This window comes from Mchenga conophoros, linkage group LG18, assembly GCF_057382185.1.
Source record: "Mchenga conophoros isolate Kocher_MC1m ecotype Shallow Benthic linkage group LG18, M_conophoros_male_GT1.1, whole genome shotgun sequence".
In the NCBI taxonomy this organism is placed as follows: Eukaryota; Metazoa; Chordata; class Actinopteri; order Cichliformes; family Cichlidae; genus Mchenga; species Mchenga conophoros.
In genome coordinates, this window is record NC_140543.1 from 18,327,137 (window position 1) to 18,347,991 (window position 20,855).

At 40.8% G+C, this 20,855-nt stretch overlaps 3 protein-coding genes across 5 annotated transcripts in view; 2 read left to right on the forward strand and 1 right to left on the reverse strand.

Moving 5' to 3' along the window:
• Nucleotides 1–2,466, forward strand: part of LOC146553565 (adenylate cyclase type 1-like) — a 36,514-nt gene extending 34,048 nt beyond the window's left edge. Inside the window, exons 14-20 of one of the 2 annotated variants that reach the window (XM_085254513.1) lie at nucleotides 50–176; nucleotides 799–960; nucleotides 1,044–1,190; nucleotides 1,281–1,379; nucleotides 1,494–1,608; nucleotides 1,771–1,895; nucleotides 2,029–2,466. In XM_085254513.1, the coding sequence (XP_085110639.1) occupies nucleotides 50–176; nucleotides 799–960; nucleotides 1,044–1,190; nucleotides 1,281–1,379; nucleotides 1,494–1,608; nucleotides 1,771–1,895; nucleotides 2,029–2,454 (1,201 nt within the window). In that variant the 3' untranslated portion in view covers nucleotides 2,455–2,466. The remainder of the gene's footprint in view (nucleotides 1–49; nucleotides 177–798; nucleotides 961–1,043; nucleotides 1,191–1,280; nucleotides 1,380–1,493; nucleotides 1,609–1,770; nucleotides 1,896–2,028) is intronic. The other variant, XM_085254514.1, reaches the window with a different exon arrangement.
• Nucleotides 2,467–7,746: 5,280 nt separating this feature from the next.
• Nucleotides 7,747–10,954, forward strand: LOC146553566 (insulin-like growth factor-binding protein 1). Its single transcript, XM_085254517.1, has 4 exons — nucleotides 7,747–9,208; nucleotides 9,348–9,490; nucleotides 9,649–9,777; nucleotides 9,912–10,954. The coding sequence occupies exons 1-4, from the start codon at nucleotides 8,863–8,865 to the stop codon at nucleotides 10,035–10,037; spliced, it is 744 nt and encodes a 247-aa protein (XP_085110643.1). The 5' UTR covers nucleotides 7,747–8,862; the 3' UTR covers nucleotides 10,038–10,954.
• A 33-nt stretch (nucleotides 10,955–10,987) lies between these two features.
• On the reverse strand, nucleotides 10,988–16,588 carry LOC146553567 (insulin-like growth factor-binding protein 3). 2 transcript variants are annotated; one of them, XM_085254516.1, is made up of 4 exons: nucleotides 15,724–16,588; nucleotides 14,832–14,947; nucleotides 13,943–14,062; nucleotides 10,988–12,035 (listed from the first exon to the last, which is right to left on the reverse strand). In XM_085254516.1, the coding sequence occupies exons 1-4, from the start codon at nucleotides 16,202–16,204 to the stop codon at nucleotides 11,910–11,912; spliced, it is 843 nt and encodes a 280-aa protein (XP_085110642.1). In that variant the 5' UTR covers nucleotides 16,205–16,588; the 3' UTR covers nucleotides 10,988–11,909. The 2 variants fall into 2 exon arrangements, with proteins under 2 accessions (XP_085110642.1, XP_085110641.1); XM_085254515.1 differs by having other exon boundaries at nucleotides 14,832–15,073; nucleotides 15,724–16,580.
• Nucleotides 16,589–20,855: the final 4,267 nt, after the last annotated feature.

Genomic DNA, 20,855 nt, shown 5'->3' on the forward strand with positions numbered 1-20,855 from the left:
CTGTGTGGTCTGGTCCAGTGCTGACTTGTGCAATTGGTCTCTTCCGCAGTGGGGGGTCCTTCCACATCCGGGGCTATGAGCCCATCCTGTCTCTGTTGCTCTTTGTCAGTGCCCTTGCCCTCCACTCCAGGCAACTTGACCTCAAACTACGTCTGGACTTCCTATGGGCTGTACAGGTCAGGAAGTGTGCAATGATATCTCTGTGCATATGAAAAAAGGCTATGGATATACATTTCTGGAGGATGTGCAACCATGCTTCCAAAGTAAACTCTGAAAAACCTTTTCTAGTTTTTGTTTAAAGGTGTTGCAGGGATCACATTTAAAATGAGCAAACAAATGTTTGTGTGCATGTTTGATCAAACACAACAAAAAAAACTTCCGTTAAAATGATTATTGAATCATTGCAATTGGATTTTTAAAAAATTATTTGGTTTGTTTTTTTTACTTTTTACAACGCAACCCAACTTCTTTTGGAAATGAGGTTGTATATTTATAGGCTGCCAGATGTCTGTTCTTGGCAACAAAAAAAGAGTAAGAAGCTTCTTCTGGCTCGGTTTCATTTGGCACTGAGCGTTTTGCATAGGGGGATAGAAGTGTTGAAGCTGAATTTAAGCCATTTAACCCTTTAACTAGCAGGATTAGTCATGTAATGTACCCAAGTCTATTAATCATACTCTGACGCTTACAGCAGTCTGATGCTCACAAGTCATTTTAGTGACACCATGTGGTGGAAATATGAAGCAAGCTTTGGTTCTCACAGCTATATCTGGATATTTTGTGTGCTACTTTTCCTGCCAGGCGGAGGAGGAAAGAGATGGAATGGAGAAAGTAAAGCTGGACAACAGGAGGATCCTCTTCAATCTGCTGCCTGCACACGTGGCTCAACACTTCTTAATGTCAAACCCAAGAAACATGGTGAGCCACGATAATAGACAGGCAGGCAGGCAGACAGACAAACAGGTAGATAAAAAGGCTGAAACCAGAAATGACTAATGATCACATCTAAGAATATTTTTTACTGTATTGTTTTTCTTTTCCTTTAGGATCTGTACTATCAGTCCTATGCACAAGTTGGCGTCCTATTTGCCTCAATCCCGAACTTCAACGATTTCTACATCGAGCTGGATGGCAACAACATGGGAGTGGAATGCTTGAGGCTACTGAACGAGATCATTGCTGACTTTGACGAGGTCTTAGTATTTTTTTATTTCTTTACTTTGTAAATTTGGAATTGTTTTTGCCTTGTAGTGTCAGGTGTTTATTGAATGTGTGCTTCACAGCTCATGGATAAGGAGTGCTACAAAGACATAGAGAAAATCAAAACCATTGGCAGCACATACATGGCAGCTGTGGGACTCGTCCCCACCATTGGGACCAAGGTTTGGATTTTCCTTTTTATTTATGTGTTTATCTTCTGTCCTAGTCTTTAAAGGGAATATGAAGGATCCTTTCTCACATGTACACTAACTGCTTGGTGCTCTTTCCCTCTGTAGAACAAGAAATCTGTGTATGACCATCTGAGCACGATAGCAGACTACGCCATTGAAATGTTTGATGTTTTGGATGAAATCAATTATCAGTCATACAACGAGTTTGTCCTGAGAGTTGGTAAGTAGACATACAATATAAACCACCTTGTTGGACTGTTGGGTCCGATTTGATGCTATATAAATAAAATTGAACTGTTTTGGTTCCCTGGCAAAGACAATTTAAATGTGACTGACTTTCAATGACTCTGTTTTAGTTTAATGTTTTTATGTCTGTGCACAGGAATCAATGTGGGTCCAGTGGTTGCAGGGGTGATTGGAGCACGGCGACCTCAGTACGATATCTGGGGTAACACGGTCAATGTGGCCAGTCGAATGGACAGCACTGGAGTACCTGGGAAAATACAGGTACTTGTTTTCAATTACAAATGATCCACAAATATGATGGAGTCAAGTGTAACCAGCTTGCCAAGCTCCGCTGTCACATCTACCAACACTTACAATAACAAATATCTATATTTCCTATGCCTCTATTATCCAGGTGACTGAGGAGGTTTATCGGCTACTGAATACCAACTATGACCTGGTTTGCCGCGGCAAGGTCAGTGTAAAAGGCAAAGGTGAGATGCTGACCTACTTCCTGGAAGGGAAGGTTCAGGGAGTGGGCACTGCAACCACTTCTTCGGTGATGCGTTCCGCCAGCCTGGCACGTCGGATCCACTCCTGTGGAAAGACGAGCGTCCCGACCAATCTGGCCAGCGTGTCCTCTGCTGCCAGCCTCACTGCTCATCCCGGCATGGGTAGCAACATGCAGATGAACACTGCCAACAGCAGCAGCAACAGCCAAGCCGCATGCCAACCCTCATCCTGTGTGCCCGCAGTGGGTAAGGTTGATGAAGAGAGGGCTGTAGAGGTGACAGAGATTGAAATTGAGACGGTGGCAGCTGCTGCAGATGTGTCAGTGTAGGAAGAAAGAAAATATATTCATCTTAAATAAAGCAAGAAAACCTGGTTGGAGGACTAGAAGCGTCTAGTCTGTACTGGCACAACCCAGGATACACCCATTCAGGATGTGAACTTCCAGAAATATGAAGTCATTGTATGGATAATCATACTTGCTTTAGGGATTTTTAACTGCTTGCCACTTTTCAGAGACAAAATGCAGAGTGCAGAGACGGGTACCCGGAATCTCAAATCCTCTTTTAACATCTCTGTAACAGATGATTAGATGTGTGGTTTTGTTGGGTTCCATCAGATCCAGGTATAATGAGCATATTTATTTTTTACTATGTTGTACATATTCCGTGTTCGGGGGATATGTGCGTTGATATCCAGAAAGAGACTGATCATGCTATTGCTTTTGCACTGTCTTTCTTATTATGCCAAGGATTCATTGCGTTATTTAGCGTAAAATGGTGTTGTTTCTTTTTGGTGTATGTAAGCATGCAAGTGTGTACTTGTGAGTGTGCGTATGCATGTGTGGTCAATTCTGAATTGTAACAAAACAGCACAAAACAGTCTCTTTTCTTTTTCTTTTTTTTACTTGGAGCTCACTGGATGAAATATGCTTTTTATGATACATATTTACAATTAATAGTGCATGACTTTTTAAAAGTTGACAGCCATAGTAATGATACTCCTGTTGAAAGAAAACCAAAGTACCGAGCTTTCCATAGATCACTAGCGATACTTACATTGCCTCAACAAAGATGAGAGAGAAAGTTGCAGTAGATGTTTACCACATGCTCGATCACTGGTAGAAGACAAAGGTGTGTTTTAAACCCTGGAAAGACAAAATCAGTTTTCCTTAATACATGACATTCTTTTGTATTGTAGTGCAATATGGCATGTACACATAATACACAGATAGGGGCAGCTTTGTTGATGAGGAGGCAAAAAGATAATACGAGGAAAAGACAAAGGTTAACAAACCTAAACAGAAGTCATACTGAGTTGGATTTGTGGTTCTATGGATGCTAGTTTATGCCAAAATGGGACCAGCGATGGAGTATTGTAGAACATCACACAGAGGGCCCACGCATCCTTACATACAGATATCTAAAGGAGTTAAGAATGGCATTCATCCACACAGAAGAGAGCATATACTATAAGCACATGACTTCCACAAATGCATGACTAACTCCTTTAGCCTAAACATTTCAAATGCTGTAAGTACTTTCAAACATTTCCTTGAGGCCACAGAAGATTTCCTGCAGTGTCTCGCTGCTGTCGTCTTTCAGGCATACACATTACTGTACTATTGCTTTTTGTTATCTAGCAGCTACATTTTTGAGTTTTCCTCGAGAAATTTTAGCTTTAGCACATCTCTCAGATATACTGGCAGAAACATGATGCGCTTCAGATTATCTTTATAGCCTGTATCTTTATCAGCACATAGAACTTTCACTCGATCTGCAAAAGTGTAAATACATCACGTTTCAAGTTCTTGCCTTACTCAATAAGCTTACAGTGATTGCAACTTGCCTTTTTAGATATATTCACTTTGATATGCAGATCATACTTTTTGTAAATAGTCAAAAGTTGTAAACTATGTTGTATCTTGTACAGTGTAAAGTTGGGTTATTGAATATTTTGTAATAAAGACAATATTGGTGTATAAAATATCATCAGTATCGCTATGATAAAGAAAGTAGTTTCTTGAGTTTTGGCTACAAATGTGAAAGATCACCTTTTTTATTTTTATTTTCTCAGACATTATTTAATCACTTTCGCTGTAAAAGTTTTCTTTCTCAACAGGAAACTATTTAAGACAATAACATGTTTATCATGTCGGTCAATGTACTTTGACAGCCCACGGCTAGATGGATGTCATCATGTGTCAAACACGGGGCAGGGGCCAAAACTGTTTTCCTGGTACTGATGTAAAGTTTGTTTAAGGTTCACTCAGTGTAACAGTTAAGTCAACAAACACTTCATTTGCTCACCTATTTAGCTCTTTTATGGGCTTGGAGAGAGGAAACAATGCTTCGTTTATGTAGTTTTATGTTGATTTACCTTGATGAAGTTCTTCATTTACTAAAAGGGGTGATATCATTGAGCTTTTAAGTTCATGTCACCTTCACTCTAATTGAAGTCGAGCTCAAACAGTAAAGGGAAACTACTGCAAATAATAGTTAAGGAGCAAGTCTCGTCATGGTGTCATCAGGGCCAAAGGGGATTGAAATGAGTAATTTGGTTGTTGCACTCCTGAATGGTTGGAATTACATAAAGACAAATAGCATATGTCACAAACAAGAAAATGTAACTTGATTATATATATATATATATATATATATATATATATATATATATACCCATAAATTAATGATTTATGTGAACATTTTTCTGTGAACAAAGAAAATACAATTTGCTAGTCTGTATTAAGAAAAAAAAAGAGCATTTGTAACACATTTCTACTTCAAAATGAATTTTGACCACAGTTTATATGCATTCATTCTCTCCTCATCAGTAGTCTATAGAGATGCAGAAATCCATGATAGTCAGACAAATTTAATCTTTGATGTGTTGGCAACCAAATGGAAATCTTGCACACTGTCTGCCTTCTGCCTGTATATTTATTAAATTACTGTGGTTAAGTCTATTGGACCTTAACCAATAACTCCACATCCTGGGTTATATACACAACACAGAATTATTATTTTATTTATTGATATTTTAATACATAGATCAAAATCTTCATTCCTGAACAATGCTGTAACATATTGATATATGACCTTTTTTGCTTTGATACCTATTAATATGTGACATGATGGAAAAGTCTGAAGTTAATGATTTCACTGATGCTATAAGTTTACAACTGATATATACCTGAAAGTATTCACTAATCAGACTAAGTAATTGGAAGTCATTTGATACGATGTTAGACTAAGGCATTTGCTATACTAACCTCAAGAATGCTTATTAGTTTCTTTTTTTAGCCAATTGGAATTAATTAATTTTTAAATGGTAAATGGCCTGTATTTATATAGCGCTTTACTAGTCCCTAAGGACCCCAAAGCACTTTACATATCCTGTCATCCACCCATTCACACACACATTCACACACTGGTGATGGCAAGCTACATTGTAGCCACAGCCACCCTGGGGCGCACTGACAGAGGCGAGGCTGCCGGATACTGGCGCCACCGGGCCCTCTGACCACCACCAGTAGGCAACGGGTAAAGTGTCTTGCCCAAGGACACAACGACCGAGGCTGTCCAAGCCAGGGCTCGAACCAGCAATCTTCCTATTACAAGGCGATTACACGGCGAACTTCCAACTCTTGAGCCACGATCGCCCCGTAAATGGTAAATGGTACAAAATGGTGCAAAATTAACATTGCTGTCACAATAATAGTCACAATAAGCTGAGTGACTTTAAGCTGCATTGCTTTATTTTGCATGTATATTGTAAAATTAGGCAATGCAAGTAATTTTCTCATGCACCTGCAATGACCTGTCAAAACATCTGTGAAAAATGTTAAGCCTCTGCACCTGATTTCAATAATCAACTGATGACAAGGAGGCCACACTCACACCAGAGACTGCAGTATCTTTACTCTGGTTCCAAAAAGCTCAGCCATCCAGCTAAATGGACATTCAACAGCCAAATGTAAGCCTAATCTGTTATCACTATTCTTTGAATAAAGCAAATCAAATGATAAAAATGGTAAATGTCATGAGTAAATAGGCTTTTTGATGGAACAGAGACCTGGTCTGGAGCCCATCCAGGAAGAGTCAGAGCTTGAGGATGAAACTGAAGGGAACAGAACAAGAGAAGGAAATGAGGGCGATTTTCCATTTCAAGTAGGTGTGGAGGAAGAGGATGCGCTGGCAGAAGATGAGAGCGATAAAGATGACGATGCTGCTCAACTGAGGGTTCTGAGACCTGGGAGGCTGTCTCGTTCCCTGAGCCAGTTTTCAAACCATCCACACGAAGGAACCGAGAGCTTTTCCGTGTCTGATGTGAGCACGCTTTCTTTTCATCTACGTGGTGAAGCTACAACACCAGGACAGCCGAAATTTACAAATGTAAGGAGATCCAATAGCAGTAAGGTGAAAATAAAGGTAGGTGTTACTGAGTATTTACTATTTGCTTCTATTTAAATAAATAATAATAATTTTTAAAAATCTGAAAAAAAGACTAGTTTATTTTTGCTTCAAGGCCTCCAAGATTAAGTGGCAGAAACCGAGAAGATCTAAACAGCCAGTCCCGAAGCCAAGGGAACGCTCTAAGAAGAATTTAATAGCTGTGAGTATAATTTTAAGCAAAGCTGTCTTGACTTAAAAAAAAATATGGACCTTAATTAAATCTCTTTTCCACTAATGCCCTCTAACATATTTCAAAGGAGGAACCGTTTCCCCCCTGGCTAGCGGATCTGATGGTCAGCATCGAAGAGGCAACAACTCATCAGCTAGTGATTGAGTGACATCTCGTGAGGTGAACGTGAAACATTTGGGACACACCAACCTGGGACCTCATTCGTGACAAACTGAACGTTGAACAAATTCTGCCTAATGTGCCTTATTTAAGGAAGCCACTGACAAGAGAGTGAAGTCCATGTGCGAGCCCGTTTCGTTTGTTGTTATACGTGAATAAACAAAAGGCACGATAGCTGGTTTCATTACACAAGAGTTCAATGCTTAGAGAGAACATGATGTGTATATTTTGTGCAAGAGTTAATTGTGTCATTGTGTTATCTTCAGTTTGGTATTTGTGCTTCTATCCCGCTACTGTCTTCGCTGTATTTTTATTTTGTGTATCAATCCCTTTTTCAACCAGCACTTGCTGCTGTTAGGTTCAAGCTGAACCCGTTTACCGTTTCTTAAGTTACTAGATTTGGATGCCAGTGAAGAATGTAACACGAAGAACCAAAGCTCTCTTCAGCAAGCATAGCAACGTCAAAGCTGACCCCTCCCCTGCTGTGTGGGAGCAACATGGCTGGTGCACTTTAGTGTACCGTCAGTCAGAGTTGACTCAAAATAAATCAATAAAATTTATTTTTCTATTTTTTATGAAAAGAAAGTGTTTTCACCCAACCTATGTAAGCTAAAGTAAATCTGCATTAAAATACATATTAAAGTTTCAGTTCATGCACATGCAAACGTAGTAACGCCGTGGTCCTTTTCTTACATCATGATTATGTTATTAAATTAGTAAAATGTGTGCGATTCACGCATAGTCTGCAGTACTTTAAAGAGGCGCTAATGCAGACTTCTTTTATATACTGCTGGGTGTACACATTTCTAGCAATTTAAAGGTATAAAGGTTTCATTTAAAAGCATATTTTTCTCTAGTTAAGATTAAAAAAAATTTAAGATATTCAAAGACAACATATTTTACTTTCCTATTAAATGCAAAATGTACACACACAATGTGCTCATTTTTGTTATTTCTCATTGTGCCCATATCCTCACATTCATCAGCATTTTATCTCTTTAACTTCATATTTTTATCCCGGGACTGTACACATAGTTTTGTTATTAAGACCTGTGTTTTTAGTAATTGGTCCTGATGACTGTATCTGTTTCCATGGTGAATAATTATTAAATTAAAAAAAGCAATTAAAAGTTTGCAGGGTAAAAGCAAGTTCTTCAGTGAATGAAAAGCACGGGATCACTGCCTATTGAAATTTGTGTCACACATCGTATGACTAAAGGTATGTGGCATTTGACTTAGGTATTTATGACAAATATTACAGCAAGGAAACGGCCATTTACTGCCATCTTTTCCCAGATAAATGTGTCGTTTCACCATTTCTGGGTTATGCAAGGCAGACTGGGTTATCACACAGGTCGATAAACAAGGTGGAGGACCTTGTTTGTTTGCATGTGTGATAAGAGGAACCTTCACCAACAAGACTAAAAGGACAAATAGGACTTTTTTCTGTCAAAACAGTGTCAGCACCTAACCTGTCAGAATTACTTCACAAGATAAAGTTTTGACAACACCCATAAGACAGTTTTTAACATTAACAAGCCATTGTAGCAAAGCCTAGAGCTCCTTGGATCACGTGATGCTCTCTCTTAAAGACGTTATTCACTATTCATCATTGTACTGAATTTCAGCAGCACTGTTCAGTTGTTTTCATAACTCTAAAGTTAAAGAAAGATGACTAATGCACGTCAAAAGTTGTTTTGATGTGCATTCCAGCGTCAATATTGACAAATGACCTCAAACTACGCAAGGCAAGCGGGGTCATCCACCTTTTACAGCAGCTTTGTGAAAAATATTTTATATCTGTGCTGAGTCAATTATTAACCCTTCTGGAGGCCAAAGCTTTCATATAAATACTGCCAGTTCAGAGAAGACTTGTTAGAAGAAACTGACAGTTTTAAACAACGTCTAAAAAGCTAAAGAATTTCATCAGAAGGAAATGTTTGGATTAAGCGAGAAGCTGACGTTTGTGGCAGCGGCGGCTCTGGTTGTCTTGTCCGTAGTGAGGTCATCTCCGGTGGTGGGGCCAGAGCCCATCCGCTGTGCCCCCTGTACTCAACAGAAGCTGAACGACTGCCCCGCCATCCCAGCAGACTGCAAGCAGGTGTTAAGGGAGCCAGGCTGTGGCTGCTGCATGGCCTGTGCGCTCGAGGAGGGGGCTTCCTGTGGAGTTCACACAGCCCACTGTGCTGAGGGTCTCCGCTGCACTCCCAGGCCTGGTGAAGCAAGACCACTGCACGCTCTGACCAGAGGACAAGGAATCTGCACTGTAGACCTCCGCCAAGGTAGCCTGGCTGTTTCATATGTGCTCATATTGATATTCATTAATTAAAAAAAGTTCACAGCATTGAAATTACATCTTTAGTGCAACCCCATTCCATTTCATGTGCCATGTATGCTCTCTGTTTTCTAAAAATTCTACAGAGGAAGATGGAGGAGTCCCTGACCATGGCTCGTTGCAGCACATTCTGGGACTTAACCTTCCCTTTGATCACCAAGATTTTGCTGAAGGCCAGGAGAGTCTCAAGGCTAAGGTCAATGCCATACGCAACAAACTGGTGCAACAGGTGAGGGGAAAAATAAACAATCCGACTAACTGGTTATTCAAAGTAATTCATCTCTCTTTCCACAAGAGGGAGTAGATGGCTCTGAGGGGGTGTAGATAATTTGCTGGTGCATTTGTGTTTAGGAGACTGTAGCTCTCATTGTTTCTCTTCCTACACAGGGTCCATGTCACACTGAACTGCACGAAGCACTGGACACGATAGCCACCTCTCAGCAGAGGTTAGGAGAGAAGTTCACAACTTTCTACCTTCCCAACTGTGATAAGCATGGCTTCTACAAGGCCAAGCAGGTGAGAATTTAACTTTTTGTTTGTTTTTTCAGAAATTTCACCATAACAAAATGAATTTTGACTCCCAAAAGGGATTTATTATAAAATAATGAGTGATTTATTTGTGAGAGATGCCATTTTTATTTCCTTTTCAGTGCGAGTCATCTCTCGTTGGACCACCCGCTCGCTGCTGGTGCGTCTCGTCTTGGAATGGGAAGAGGCTCCTAGGATCGAGCGACTTGGTCGGTGACTCAGAGTGCCATCAAGAAGTTACTCACTGAAGGATGGACTCTGTTGTCACTCAAAAACCAACTTTCACACACACAAAGGCACACACATTAACAGCAACAGGAGGTCAGCCGCCTGATGAGCCGGCTCTCCTTTGCAAAAATGAAACTGTGAAAACTTATTTGAGTGGAGGAAATTTCCTCCCATCTTATTTACGTGGTGTATGTATGATCAACTTATTTATTCGCTGCCTGTATATTCTTACAAGCATTAACCATTTGTCATTTTTAGATCTTTTATATGTTTGCCTGTTTTATTTTTTTCAGTTGTAAATATAGGGCGACACTGTATACATTTGTGTTTCTGACTAAATAACTCCATTGCTCAAAACCACAGGTCCATTACGGTGCCAAGCCCATTTGAGAGACTTCAGGATAAATTTTTGTTTAATTCATTCATAACTAGAGCTGTGCACGGCAGCAAACAACACAGCAGCTCATTCATTCATTCTGTTGACATTGTCTGAATGTATCTCCATTGGCGTTTCCTCAATGGGTATTGGGTGAAATGCTTAAAGTGCCACAAGTATGTGCATGGTGGCCTAGCACAAACATATCAGTGCTCTTCCAAGCCACGCTGAGGTTTGGGATGGGTTGTTCATCATTCGTCTACCTCTGCTGGTCTCTGCAGGTCCACAGTTTGAGCAGAGGATTTCTGAGACCTCTTCTCAGCTACATCTTCTCACATTAGGGACTTTATTTGACCTTTTCTTTATCTGACTACCTACTCTAGTATTTATTATCATTCACTTGTGTTTAAAGATTTGTTTGTTGTTGTAGCTATGTGCAGTAGATCCAGTTTCAACTGAATGCTAATTGCCCTGGAATGCTGCTTTTTCCATTATTGGGTTTGTTGTATATACTCTAATTCTGTGGATGTGCATCTTAATAAAATCTTATTTTATCACAAAGGAGTTTTGTTTTGTGTCTATCTACAAAACATTAAAAACAACAATACTTGGGTAACTTTATACTGCCTTTATTAAGTAAAAATAGACTTCTGAGGGTTGCATTGTACATGCAAACAGCATATTTAAACTGACCACTTAATCCAAGACAAGTGCTAAAAAAATATCACTGGCTACACAGAGACTGGAGATAACTGTAAGGACCCCTTATCTCTTATATTCAGCTTATGCAAAGCGACAACAAAACAAACAAACAAACAAAAAAACCCACACACGCACACACAGTACAGATCATGAAACAAAATCTCTTTTTCCGTGGCGTGAGACCCAGAGTAAAAAATAACTTTCTATGCGCTGTGTTGTCTGAGCTGCACGGTCCCAACCAACTCCCTACTTGGAGCAGGAAGCAACCGGAATAATGGAATTCATACAAATAGGAGTTCATACTTAAATCACTGCATGCTTACTTATTCAAATATACATACATTGTCAAGACAAAACACAATGGCTTTATAACAAATCACAAGCATACAAATAATGATTACAAATCACAAGCATTTACACATATGCAATGCCATTTAATTGTGCGTAAATGAAGAGCTCTCTTATCACTGCTTGTGACATGTCTTTGTGCTTTAAAATCAGAATAAGGCCTCTGAGATAGTTTCTTTAGGTGTAACATTATTCCAAAAGGTGTCCGGGTTGAATCTGAGACAAACAGGTTATGAAGAATCCATCCATGTACAGAGGCTACAGGCTTTTTCTGCCCGGTACTCTTCTGCTGCGCTCTGCGCTGTGCCTCAGAAAAAGGTCCCACAGGCAACAGTTAGAAATAGCAAACATCCATATATCGGCTGAGCCATCTCTTGACCTCTCTTCCAATATCCTCGGTTTCTTCATTTGTTTACAGTTCTTGCCGTTCAATCTCAGCCTCCCTCCCTCCCATCCTGCTCTGCTCCTATTGGCTGTCAGAGTTGTAGTACTGGGTATCTCCTCGCTCCCTCCTATCAAGACCTGGCAGAGGCTGCCCATATTTGTCCACACACCAACAGTAGCCTCGCTTTCTGCCTTTGGAAGGACGGCACTGAAAGTGAAGGAGAGAACAAGGTGAAGCGAGGGAAGACCGGTGGGGGGAGGTGGGAAAGCTGAATGTACAAATCCGGTTGAATATGAAGCATTATGGATAACAGGCCACTTTAGTCAATGAAGCAGAAAAGCATAGTTAAGAGTCATTAATGGTCAGATTGTGCTGAGCCTTTGCTATCCAACACGCTGTGGTATTTTGAGCTGCTTTTATGGTCTACCTCCTGTTACACACACATATAGAGACCTTTAAGGTAAACAGAAACCTGGTAAAATATTTGCTTAGTCCCGTTTGTGAACAACTGTGAACCAAGATCTATTTTCAGAAGCTGGTGGCCAGTACGAATCATCTGTTGCTGATTATACCCCACAGCTCCAAATTATGGGTAGGCCTACTACAAATGACTTACAGAGTCTGTGGAGCTACCCAAGGGCTGTTATTTTACTGCCAATTTTACTAAAGGTCAACCTCCACTCTAGTTAAACATACAGCCATTCATTTCAAGGGCTAAAGCAACACTTGCTGCTGCACAGAAGAGACTGGTCACGCGGGGAGACATCCTTACTCAGTGAGGTCTGATCTTAGGTGGAGAGTTTCATAAACAGTCTTTATCATGATGAATGAAAAATTCTTAGTGAACCATAAATTTTGGCGGCAAGTTAAAAAAAAACAAAAAAACGCAGGCTGTCTATTGGGGAAACAAATACATTAATCTATTTATTTATTTATTTTTATAAATGCATCTTCTTCAACACCAAAATCATTATTGGGTAGTTTGTTATGTTCCCTCTAAGAGGCATTTACTGTTAATAATCATTGTAACAAGAGCTGTTTTCCCTTAGAGTCATCCGAGTGTTCAAATTCAACTGAACACCACAACATCTCTGCCACTCCTTCAGTGCCTAAAGGCTTAGCGCGGTGCAGAAGGTCCGTTCTGCATAAACAAAGACAATGAGCCTGGCGTTGTAAGGCTGGTTATGAGATGATTGCAGGTCAATAAGAACACTTCTATTAAGCGGGAGGGACTGCTATGTAATAGGGGAAGCTGCCTCTGTGATGCAGTGGTGCGGGAGCCCTAAGTGCCTCCATATGAATGCGTCAGAACCACTCATTTATTACAACCCGATCGTGGGTGAACCATGTGAGCGTTGGGATGGCTTCGGCTCTATTTCTGTGTCTGCCTCTCAAAAGTCCAGCAATTATGGGGCAAGCACATGGGGTGCCGGCGGCCACCTTGACGTCTGTCTCCCTGGGAGGGTTTCCGTTAAATGGCCATCGTCCCTGCCGTCAACCCCGCTGGGGTTTGGTCCCTGTGGTTCCAGTTTCCAGAGCCAGTGGCTAGGGTATACCTCACTGGTGTGGTGGTGCAATGATGAGGCTCTAATAACTACCAATGAATACATGAGGACAGCAACAAATCTGTAATTGGGCTGCAGGAGACCTTAAGTTTGAGTCATTCGTCTTGTAATCATTATGAATGTACTCCGCAAATGCTGATTTCCTTTTTACAGCATTTTGATTCCGTAACCAAGTTTGCATTAAGCAGATCATGAAATAATGCACAGCCCTTCGTGTCCACTGAATAAGGATGCACTAAGCCAATGATTCTCAAACTGCTAGGCAGGTCCCACTAGGGGGGCAATGAGCCACTGGTGATGGGCACAAACAACTAGGAGAAACTAAGAAGACTGACTGTGATGTGTTTGCTGATGAAACTGCACTGACATTTTTTTAAAAGTAAAATTCATCTTGAATTCTTTTAGATTGTTAAATGTCGATAAACACTGTAGGGTGTGGGGTGCAAGCATTCTTTTGGCTTTTGTACTGAGGCCTGCCAGAAAAAGCTTGAGAACCACTGCACTACTAAAACACTCAAATATCAAATTATTAGGTATACTTTTTCTCACCTGCTTTTTCTTATAGAAGCCCTTCTTATCACAGTTTGGTATGCGGAAACCTCGGGGGTTGAGAATGTTGGAGATCTTGAGGTTGCTGAGAATGCTCTCAATCTCTCTTCGGCAGGGACCCTGTGAATGAGGGAAGACATCACCAGTTTTTAGTACCTTCCTTTAACATCAGAAATTCTATAGTTTCATTTTGAAGACAGATAAAAAGCGAATAAAGCGTTTATACTTCCTCATTAGCAATGCCATTTGGCAGTGGGTTTTTGACATTAATGTTTTGGTGAATTAACACTTTAATAAAGCTGACTCACGCTGCCTTGCTGTAATACCTAAACAATGGTGGCTGCAATATGAAAGAGGTGGCAGATGAGGAATGAATTCATCTGGCTTGTGAAGGTTTAGCAGTTTGCCAAAGCTGCTTAGAAGTCTTACACAAAGACTGGGGGGGCTAAAGTGAATTCAAACAGCTCAAAGAGAGTCAAAAGGCTTGTCCTCAAGTCCAAGTACTCAAGTCACTAATCAGAACAGCCAGTCAAAGCCCATTACTACAGTGTGCTCACTTCTCGGGCCAAAGAGAAGATCAAAATAGCAGCAGGGCTTCCCAACAGGCACTCACATAAGCCAATCCATCATTCGCTGGCTCTCAGTATAGCCGGCACGCGGACGCCTTGTGGCCAAACAACCGCCTGACCCAGGTCAGCCGCAGGGCTATGGCACCCGCTTGCTGCCATGCCATTCTACTGGCTCACAATCTCTGCCAAACGTCAGCACCGCTACCCAAAGCATTTCATCACCCGCAGGGGGAAAAAAACACCAAAGCACAGAGGAAGAAGAGAAAAACATTCCTCCAGTGTGCTCTGAAGACAGAAAAAATATTGGTTGTGGTACTTACATACTCAGGCTCCCGCTTGGTCTCTAGAGAGTTTTGTTGATCTGTGACGAGTGGTCCCGGTAGCTCCCCCGTTTTAAAGAACTGGGTTCTTCTCTGTTGTTCCCGTCTCAGGATGTCTGGGGGGATGAAAGGGTGAAGTGGAGGCTTAAATGGTCCAATAGGTCTGTGGGTGCTGTATGTAGTGGTCTGAACACCCGAATCAGTGGAATTGCGCTCTTCATCCTGAGTATCAGCATTCTCTGCTAAAAAATTGTGAAAATAAAAATGTGTTTATAAACAAACATAGCAGAGTGTTAATTTCACATTTTTTCAACAGGCTAGGGTTCAGGGGAGGGACATGGGTATTGTGTGCTTTAAAAGCATCTTCTGAAAAACTTTAGAAAACCTTGACTTCCAGTAAAAAATAAAAAATAAAAAGCCCACCTTTTTTGTTTTTTTAATTTGATTTCATTCAAAAGTACAAACTAGAAACCATGCAACCTTGAAGATGCAGGCTAGGCTTTAACATTTATCTGACCTGAATTCTTTACAATGAATTCAGGGAGGGTTCAAGTCTTCCCTCTGCGGCACAAAGAGGCACTTCTTCTTTCCACAATCGAAATCTCTCCAGTGCGCACTGCTTAAAGCCTTATCCACCACCTTCGTTCCTCTGATGTAAAGACGTTTTAAACACATCAAAGTGTTTTCACATATTAGCTGGATTTTTATTGCTAAAAGAAAAAAAGTTTTCTCTTTTTATACAACATCTGGTAATTCTTACATTGCCCGACGACCACTGGCAAAGATTTACCAGTTCTTCTGCAACTACCGAAATTGTGGTCATTAACCAGTGATACGTAAGGTGTCTAAAAGAGCGCACTTTGAGGCATAAACACTCACGCTGATGAATTACCTGGTAGCTCATTGACTGGCACTGTTGGTCTGGTAGTTTGTCGCTTGTTAGTAGCGTTTGCACAAATACCCCGTCCCTCCAGCAGAGCCTGCAGAGGTTTCGTTTCACCGGGTTGATGTTGACAAATCAGGCCGGAGCCACATCTCCCGGTGTACACGCCGCACGGCTGGCCGAAACTCAGCGCGCAAGTCATGCAGCAGCCGCAGCCCGGTTCGCGGACCTTCTCCGAGCAGTCCTTGGGTAAAGGTTTGCACAGAAGCCGTGCAGCAAGATCACATGGTTCGCATCTGATAACAGGTCCGAACGCACCTGACCTCCAGGTGAACGTTGCCAGGACAAAAGTCATGCAAAGTGCGCGAAAACAGGAATCCATGGTGCTGTGTCTGAGAGCGAATGAAGTGAGGAGGTGCGCTGTCCTGCCGTGGGGACTTTTCACTGGGCAGCTTCTCTCCCATTCACATAAAGACAGCGGACAAAACATCTCAATATATAGACCCCAATGACCGTAGTCACACCCCCGAATAGCTTGTGGTGTGCTGCTGAATTGCGTCTACTCCGTTATTCCTTCAAGACATCAGAGAAATATGCTGGGGTTTTGCTGAAAAGCAAGGCAAGATTTAAGGTGTGGCTCTTTAAGACAGATATTAAATAACATTAAAAAGGAAAAAAAGAAAATCACAGGCCAAGGCATTTATTTCCTTCACCCTCTCACTCATGACTTTTAAGTGAACAATGTAGTTGAGATCTTTAAAAAAATGGAATAATCAAAATGTAATCAAGAGCATTAGAAGCACGGTACTAATGATGTTCCACAAAAATAAATTAAATACTAATCAAACACATACATATTTGCAGTTTACTGACGGTGCATATAAAGTCTTAAGTCCCCACACGAGAGGAAACTCAGCAATCGGCTATGTTCGCCTTAATCCATAGGGGGAGCCAGTTGTCATGTGTGTCAAGCATTATTATTACAATGTGCCTCTTCGACTTTTACAGTAATTCATCAACACTTACTACTAAACGCTATTTAACATTGAAAAGCCAGAATCATTTGTTTCTTTCCGTTCTTTTACGTGGAAAAAGGTCACATGGCTGCACTTAACGTTTTGTTCCAGTAGACCAAAGGTGTCCAATAGGGTGATCCAAATCCTTTGTAAATAATTTAAAGGCCTACATTATAAACAATCAAACAGTTACAAATTTTAGTATATTATTTGATATATTATTATGTATTATTAAATTATTATTTATGCAAACAGTACACCCTGAGGTCTAAAATATTAAAGAATAACCAAAATCAGTGGTGGCATATATATATATATTTGTCTCTCTGTTTTTAATTTCGTTTTATACTTCACAGACTACACAGACTAGATGTATATGCTGTGTGCATTAGCTGCACATTGACCATATTCATTTATCAAATACTGCTCAATGATGAACTTCCTTGTGCAGATAATGCATAATAATTCACATCCACTGATTTCATTCACTTATCAGTAGAGTTGCATGTCCAAGGCTGATTTTGGGTACAGCAAAGACCTGACATGACCAGAACCTTTCTTCTGTGAGCCACTAGTGCCAAACACTGCACCATAGTGCTTTCCCCACACTATACATCGTCTTTAGAAATATTATGAATAACAGTAAACTTATCATTTTTTTTTAACTTGTTGTTTTGCCTCTATTTGCATGAAGTAAAACATTCCATAAATATAATTAAGGATCCCATCTGCTATTTGGTGTTATTGTGTCATGCAAAAAGTCTACCTTGTGTACCTGCTCCTCACACGTACAGCCATGTATTTGTCTCTTGACTTGTTTGTATGGGCGACATAGCTGGTTCCGTCCCGGTCATTTGTCTCCGCTACAAAGCAGTCCTTAAAATAAGGATGCATACCACACATGTAAGTGAGAAAATTCCTGAGTAATTACATCTGTGGTGTTTTTAGGTCCACTATTGGTTACAGATGAGAGAGCAAATACCATAGCAGAAATTGTCCAAAATACCTCAACAGAATAACAGCAGCAGAGTTGAGGTGTACAGTTCAGGGTTTTTGGGTTTTTTTGTATTTTTTACATTTCTGAGAAGTCAGTGTCAAATCCATTGCCAACCAGCCCTGCCATTTGTTAACAGACAGGCCTACAGCAGAGCAGTGCTCTCTGGAATGCAAAACATTTGGTTCATATGCTGAAAAAAGAAAAAGCTTGCTGATTTTCTGCCCTTTCCTCTACTCATAGCTCTTTGAAAGGGGGTCTCTCAGCCACCTGTGCATATTCAGCATAGCAGAGGAGACTAAGAGTAATGTACTGGAGGAATGTCGTCTCGCAGAGCAGCCTCTCAATAAAGAGGGAGTGTGAAGAATGTACGTTTGCACACACAGGATATTACTGTACATGTGTTTAACATAACCTGCTGTCAGAGGCAACTATGGCCAGCTGCAACAGCTTGTCAAATGGTACTATGGAGCAATTTTCCACTGTTTTAAGACGATTTGGACAAATCAGATACACTTGCTTGAAGACCTCAGACTGGGCTGCACTAGCTCCAGCAACCCGACTGTAGCTCACATTAGCCATAATGCCCCACTTCCCACAGGTAAATATAATCTATAATAAAATAAGTAGGTTTTATTTCACTTTAAAACCTTTACATAAGTTATACCAAAATTTTCTCCACAGCTATTTTCATAATTCTTCTTGTGATTATCTCTGGTATTGTATTTGGCATTTTAACACAGCAGCTCTTTTAGTAGCTTAAAGGATGTAAGGAAGTAAAAGCAAAGGAATGTGCAGTACCAACATTCATAGATAAATAAATCACGTACTGTAATCAGATGGATATCTGCAAAACATGCCTGAGTTAGCCCAGAAGAACAATGTAAGAGAGAGAGTGTGTGTGTGTCCCTCACTCTCAAACACAAAACAACCCTTTCCCTATTTTTGCTTGTCAGGGTCCAGTGCATCTGTGCTTGTGGAGAGAGTGTGTGGAATACACACAGTGTGGAGGTGTGCTGGAGTAGGAGAGGAATGAGGCGGTTGCAGATCACATGACAAGTCTGGTACATTTAAAGTTATTCTTTTCCCTGAATGGTCTCATGACTGTCTGTCATGTAATTGCTTCTGTCTGAGAGCTTTTTGAGCCGACTAAGATCACAGATAAATTGGAGTCTCTATAGTGATTAATATGATAATTGTTTCTCTTTGATTCTGCTCTGACCTGGACCCATACATAGCTTCAGCTATTATGTGATTATTGGATGTTGGTCGAATGGCGAACAAACTAGAGGCCAGCTTTCATCTAATTCCAAGGCCAGTTAATCATTTTCTTTCTTTTTTTTGTTGGAGTGGTCTATCGTGGTCCCTGTTTCTGGAGGCTTGGCCCCTGAGGCAGTCCAAAGCTGTAATTAGGCCTAAGCAAAGTGAAGGACACAGAGAAAGAGAGAGGAACTCTCAGCACTCACCCTGACAGATTACAGAGTAGTCGGAAGTGGGCTGTGAGTGGCACCACTCAATTTGACCCCAAGTCCCCCCAAAGACAGTTACACTTCCTATGTCTCTGTCTCACCTAGACTTATGAGGATAGTTGAACATGTATTCATACATCTTAGGGACATTTTCCCACATGTGTAAAATACCTCTCTCTTTTTTCTCACCACTGTTATATGACAAGAAACAGATATTCAAATGTGACTTGGACATGTGTCATTAAAATTAAAATTGCAAAGTAGTAGACATCATGCATTAATCTACAAACAAATGTGCTTTTGGTTTTGAGGTAGTTTGGGTAGATGAGTCTATGTTGGAAACCACAATCATCCAATTAGCACAAATTCTAAAACCCTGTTGTAAATGCAAATTTACACCACGAAGGAAGCTCTTTATCCCACAGTTTTTTGTTTCTTGTTCGGAGACCATGACCTAACTGAAACCCCTCCACAGTCTCAATCAATGACCTTGGAGTATGCCCAGTTTCACCACGCATGTATGAGCGCTGTGATGCCACAGACTCAACCTACTACCAATATTCCGTTAGTAACATTACGAGTTATGATGAAGTGATCTACTTGTTTGTCATCTCAATGTGACCTGGACATACCTCAATTTAACAAGCGTTATGAAAGCCTACAGTTTTCTCACGGTGCCTTTCCAGGTTTTGGCCTCTGCTGAAAGCCAAGCATGGGCCTCAAATTGTGCAGCCATCCCAGAATCCAGTTTCTATTTCTGTCCACAAACCTTTGTTCTGGTTCAGAGGAAAGAGATGGGCCCTGCCCCGCCAATTAAGTGGCTGTAAAAAAGCTGCAGAACTGGGGTGATCGAGGAATGAGAACTAGTTCTGTCAGCCGGGTAAACAAGGCCTCCAAATTATCTGCAAAATGAAATTTGGAGAGGCTGGTGTAAATCTGTAAGGGGTTATTGCAAAGCTGGTATTTGCTGGGAGAAGGATAATCTATGTGACTTAATCTTCATCATTGTTTCTTATAGTTGTTTTTTTCCCCATAAGGTCAACTAGTTCTTATAGCTTCAGAAAGTTGACAAAGACACCCACATGTAGTGTCTGGTTTTAGCCATTCTTATATAATAAAACAGCCTGGGAATAGTAAATGTAAAGATGTATTAATTAATCTTAATGGGAAATTATTGCTGCATTAGACCTATATATCTTACATGCTAACACACACTTATTTTTCCCATGTGAAATGGTGTTTCTCCTGACAGTTTCCTTTGTAATCTGATAATGTTGGTTGCTTCTCTGGATTTTCCCCTGCTCCTTTTATTTCAAGACCACTCCACACTAAATAACAGAGGAAGATGGGCTCTATGCAGTCGCCACAACTGGGCCTTCACTTCCTTCCTGCCCTCCCCGGGAATTCTTCACTTTCACCACCTGCAGACACACAGTAATGTGGGTGGAGGGGTCCTTCACTGCACACCTTTCCTCCTTCTTATCTCTGCAAATGTATTCCCTCTCTGCACCTTAAGAGCAACCTGCCCAGGCTTGCCTGGAGGGAAGAAACTCTTTTAGTGCACTTTGTAAATGAGGGTGGACATGTGCATTGGATATGTGCACACGCAACAGGTAAGAAAGGTGCATTCACACTCTACAGTGATGGAATAATTTGCCCATG

Bases quoted from the DNA above. Each gene is read 5' to 3' on its own strand.
- LOC146553567 (XM_085254515.1), bottom strand. From the start codon at position 16,204: ATGTTTTGTCCGCTGTCTTTATGTGAATGGGAGAGAAGCTGCCCAGTG. The intron at 14,063-14,831 runs GTAAGTACCACA...CCTCATTCACAG, and splicing joins CCAAGCGGGAGCCTGAGTAT to GGTCCCTGCCGAAGAGAGAT. The intron at 12,036-13,942 runs GTGAGAAAAAGT...CTTCACTTTCAG, and splicing joins GCTTCTATAAGAAAAAGCAG to TGCCGTCCTTCCAAAGGCAG.
- LOC146553566 (XM_085254517.1), top strand. From the start codon at position 8,863: ATGTTTGGATTAAGCGAGAAGCTGACGTTTGTGGCAGCGGCGGCTCTG. The intron at 9,491-9,648 runs GTGAGGGGAAAA...CTTCCTACACAG, and splicing joins GCAACAAACTGGTGCAACAG to GGTCCATGTCACACTGAACT. The intron at 9,778-9,911 runs GTGAGAATTTAA...TTTCCTTTTCAG, and splicing joins GCTTCTACAAGGCCAAGCAG to TGCGAGTCATCTCTCGTTGG.